This window comes from Rhinolophus hipposideros (assembly GCF_964194185.1).
Source record: "Rhinolophus hipposideros genome assembly, chromosome: 13".
NCBI classification, from domain to species: Eukaryota; Metazoa; Chordata; class Mammalia; order Chiroptera; family Rhinolophidae; genus Rhinolophus; species Rhinolophus hipposideros.
Genome location: NC_138059.1, coordinates 50,571,184 through 50,576,032, shown reverse-complemented (window position 1 = coordinate 50,576,032; position 4,849 = coordinate 50,571,184). Strand labels below are relative to the sequence as shown.

The 4,849-nt window shown below is 42.3% G+C and overlaps 1 protein-coding gene across 1 annotated transcript; it reads right to left on the bottom strand.

Annotated features, from left to right (window-relative positions):
- Nucleotides 1–2,967: 2,967 nt before the first annotated feature.
- On the bottom strand, nt 2,968–4,565 carry LOC308506625 (ruvB-like 1; the record flags this gene model as incomplete). Its single annotated transcript, XM_081070335.1, has 1 exon — nt 2,968–4,565. One exon carries the CDS (start codon nt 4,563–4,565, stop codon nt 3,195–3,197), a length of 1,371 nt encoding a protein of 456 aa, XP_080926461.1. The 3' UTR covers nt 2,968–3,194.
- Nucleotides 4,566–4,849: the final 284 nt, after the last annotated feature.

Here is a 4,849-nt window from a genome sequence, read left to right as displayed (position 1 = left end):
AGTTAGTTACAAGGACTGCATTTTATATGATTCCATTTACATGAAATGTCCAGAATAGGGAAATTATTCATAGAGACAAAAAGGAGATTATTGGTTACAGGAGTTGTGGGTGTTAGAGAGGAAATGGGAAGTAACATTTTAGGGTGATGAAATGTTCCAAAATGATTGTGATGATGGTTGCACAATTCTGTGAACAATCTAAAAGTCATTGAATTATACACTTTAAAGGGATGAGTTTGATGAGGTGTGGATAATATCTCAATAGAAATACTTAAAAAGATAATTAGGAACCCTTAAACCATGTCATATAAGAAACATTTGAAGCATTTGGACTATCTTTAGCTTAGCATAGCAAGCATTAGATATCTTCCATTATTTGAAGATGGTGTTACTTAATTTTACTCCATGAATCTGGCAGTAACGCAGGTTCTCCTTTTGCAGCAGCAACATAATAATATCTGTTCTAGAGAGGTCAAATTCCAAGTGGAAAAAAGCTGTAGTTCTTAGGAACCTTATAGTACCAGGCATTCCTGGGTTGCTGGCCATTGTGCTGGTTGCTGAATCCTTGCTTGCAACTACCCAAACAAGGTCCTTGACCCCAGTGTTACAGAACGGAAGAAGAGTATATCTGGAGTCTTCAAAGAAGTAAGTTTGACTATAGGCTCTACCTGTACAAAATCTATGATTTTAGGCAAGTTATGTGACTTCTCTGAGCCACCATATTTTCACTTGTAAAAAATGAGGATAACATCTACTTAAAAGTTTTTTAGGATTTTTTATGAGACAATAGTTGTGAAAACGATGAATACAGTACATGATACTTAAATGTGACAACTACTTTCTATCTCAATCTCACTCCTTTTTTTACCTAGCAAATTTCCCCCCCTCAACTTAATATTGTGAAAAATGCAAAGCTTTTAAAATGTTAAAATAAAGCTTCCAGTCAAGATTACCCAGTCCTAGTCGGTAAATGCTGTGCTTGCCTCCTTTAATGACCATATCAAGATTAAAACTAAACTACAGAAAAACCATCATTGAGAATCACCTGAAGTCTAGCTTTACCAAAGTCCTAAAACTAAGGACATACAGAAGAAGCCACATTGAGACTGGTAGGAGGGGCAGAGATGTGGAATGGGCTGGTCTCACACACGTGTGTGACCATTAAAGATCAGGAGAGATACCTCAGCTGCAGAGGTGCCCTCTGAGGAGTGAGGGGACCCAGTGCCACACTGGGCTCCCCAGCCCAGGGTTTCAGTGCCGGGGAGAGAAGTTCCCATAACTTCTGTTTGTGAAAGTCAGCAGAGATTGTGGCTGAATGAACGCAAGGGTGGCTAGAGTCCCAGATATTCCTCTTAAAGGGCCTACACACAGACTTCCTGATGGACCCACTCACTCTGAGCTCCAGCACTGGGGCAGCAGCTTGGAAGGCTCCAGGAACATATGAGGAACTGAGTTGCAATCTTATTGAATATTTTCTTTAAGTTGTACTTTATATCCCAGTTACTATTTTGTAACTACCAATTTGTGTTTCTTAGTCCGTTCACAATTTCACCTAACCCCTAACCCCCTTCCCTCTGGCAATGATCAATTTATTTTTACTGTCAATCTCTTCCTTTATGTCAGTCAATATTTACTTTGTATATTTAGGTGCTCCTATGATGGGTGCATTAATGTTTACAAGGGTTATATCCTCTTCTTGGATTGATTTTTTATCATTATGTTAATGTCCCTCTTTGTCTCTTATATATCCTTTGTTTTAAAGTATATTTTTTTATGATACAACTATCACTATTTCCAGCTTTCTTTTTCATTCTATTTTCCTGAAATATCCTTTTCTATCCCTTTACTTTCAGTCTCTGTGTATCTTTTGATCTGAAATGAGTCTCTTGTGGACAGCATACATAAGGGTCTTGTTTTTCCTATCCATTCAGCTACCCTATATCTTTTGATTGGCGCATTTAATCCATTTACATGTAAAGTGATTATTGAGAGATGCATAGTTATTGCCATTTTGTTATTCATCCTTATGGGATTTTTTGCTTTTGTTTTGTTTTGTTTTTCCCTCTTCTTCTTAAAGAAGTCCCTTTAACATTTGATGTAATACTGGCTTGGTGGTAATGAACTCCTTTAACTTTTTCTTGCTAGAAAGCTCTTTATCTCTCCTTCAATTTTAAATGATAGCCTTGCTGGGTAGTGTACTCTCAGTTGTAGGTCCTTGCTTTTCATCACTTTGAGTATTACCTGCCAATCATTTCTTGCCTGCAAATTTCTGTTGAGAAATCAGCTGACAATCTACTAGGAACACCCTTGTAAGTAGCTAGTTTCCTTTCTCTTGCTGCTTTTAGTATTCTCTCTTTGCCTTTAACCTTGCCATTTTCATTATGTTGTATGTATCTTTGTGGGGGCCTGTTTGGATTCATCTTGCTTGGGTCTCTCTGAGCTTTCTGGTCTTGTATATCTAATTCCTTTACCAGATTAGGAAAATTTTCAGTCATTAATTCTTCAAACAGGTTCTCAATCCCTTTTCTCTCTTCTCCTTCTTGTACCCCTGTGGTATGAATGTCGTTATGCTTGATGCTGTCCCAGAGGTCCCATAAACTATCCTAATTTATTGATTTTTTTTTTTGCTGTTCCGATTGAGTGTTTTCTGCTACTTTATCTTCCAAATCACTGATTTGATCCTCTGCTTCATCGAATCTGCTAGTGATTCCTAGCACATTCTTTATTTCAGTTATTGTATTCTTCATTTCTGACTGGTTATTTTTTTATAGTTTCTATGTCCTTTTTTAATGTTTTCTATATCTTTGTTGAAGTTCTCATTAAGTTATCTGCACATGCTTATAACCAATGTTTTGAACTCTATTTCTGGTAGGTTGCTTGCCTCCATTTCATTTAGTTGTTTCTCTGGAGTTTCCTCATGTTCTTTCACTTGGGATATATTTCTTTTTTTTTTTTTTTTTTTTTTTAACCTATAAGGGGTTTATTAGAAAACACACCAGGTGAGTCAGGGTTCCTTCAAAGCAACCATGGGAGAAACTGAGATAATTTAGAAACACTTTCCACACTGAACTGACAACAATGCTAACCGTGCCCGAGTGGGAACAAAGCCAAACCGAGGGACAAGGCTTGTGTTCGCAAGCTGGACCTGGGCCCAGGTACGCCCAGGAGTCTCTCTGCAGAAAACCTCAGCTGGCTCACTTCATGTACTTGTCCTGCTGGTCAGCCAGGATTTTGGCCGATGACTTGGCATCATAGAAGAGCTCACTGATCTCCTCAACGTGCTCTTTCTCGATGCTGTCCTTCCCGTTGATCTTAGCAAGCAAGTTGGCCGGGGTCAGCAGCTGCACCGAGTACCTCAAGGTAGTCTTGGTACCAATCTCCCCCAGGTGGTTCAGCGCCTCTTCACTGATGTTGATTCCCTCTGTCTGGGCACGGATTTTAATGATTTGTTTCATTTCCTGCGGCGTGTACAGCATGGTCCGGATGATCATCACTCGGTCCAGAAGGTCGAGAGGGATGCCGTGAGGAGAGGTGATGTCCTCTGTGCCCCTGATGACACAGTTGCCCCGGTTGGATGCAAAGATGACGATGGGGGCAATAGAAGATTCCAGGGCCCGGTGAAGGTAAGTGAAGCACTCGATGTCCAGCATGTGGACCTCGTCAACAAAGAGCACACCTGGAACCAGCTCAGCAATGCCCTGATCAATGTACTTGTTCACCACCTTGTTAATCTCCCCGCGAAGTTTATCTGTGATTTCTGTCTTCTTCGGCTTCATTAACTGGCCCATCATAGATAGGATGTCTTGTCCCCCCTGGGGCCGAGCATTGGCCACGTCCAAGTCATGCAAGGTCACATCCTGGATGATTTCTTTCTTCTTGTGCACATCCCCCTTTGGCAAGGGGACATACTCTTCAGCTTCAAGGTCGAATTCTGTGGCATAGGTATCACACCTGCCCTGTCTCTTCACGGCTCCACTGTTGGCTTCAATGTAAATCACATCTCCAGCCTCTACTCGTTCTTTTTGCAAACTTTCAAAAATGCTGGGGTCGAGTTTCAATTGTTTGGTTCCTTTGGCTGTTTTGAGTCCTATGATTACATGGCTAATGGTTTTGCCATACCCCCCCATGGGGTTCTCTGTCTCACACGGAGTTAGCTCTGTGACTTCGCCTTCATAAACCTCCTTGGTCTCCTTTATCCGCAGCCCAATCGCCCTGCGGAAGTTCTCCATCAGCACTTCTGTCTTCTTGATCTCTGTAGAATAAACTTCACTCCCCACCATGGGGCAGAAAGGCACCTTACTACCCAGCTCCTGAGCAATAGCCAGAGCTAGAGCTGTCTTGCCAGTTCCAGGAGGTCCTGCCAACAAGACAGCTCTTCCAGCCATTTTCTTGCTTTTGATTAATTCTACTATCACTCCACATGCCTCTCGCGCGTTCTCCTGGCCCACGAGCCCCGAGGCCGCTTGCTTGGCCAGGCCGCTCTTGTCCAGCCCCAGCCCCTTCACGTGGCTGTGGGAGGCGATGCGCTGCGTCTTCGTGGTGCTCTTCACCTCCTCAATCTTCATCCTCCGTTTTGGACGCGGTGAAACAGGTTTGGAGCGTAAGCTTTCACTTTTACTTACTAAGTTCTCAGGCTCCCACGCCTTTGCGTCTCCCGGGGAAGGCCTAACGCAGCCAACCGGGATATATTTCTTTGTTTCCTCATTTTGTCTGCTTCTGTGTGTTTGTTTCTGGGTATTAAATATTAAGTAGTCTCTCAGTCTTCACCAGGTTGCCTTTTGTAGTAGGTGTTCTGTGGGACCCAGTGGCACAATTTCCCTGATTACCTGCACTGGGTTCTCCAAAAATG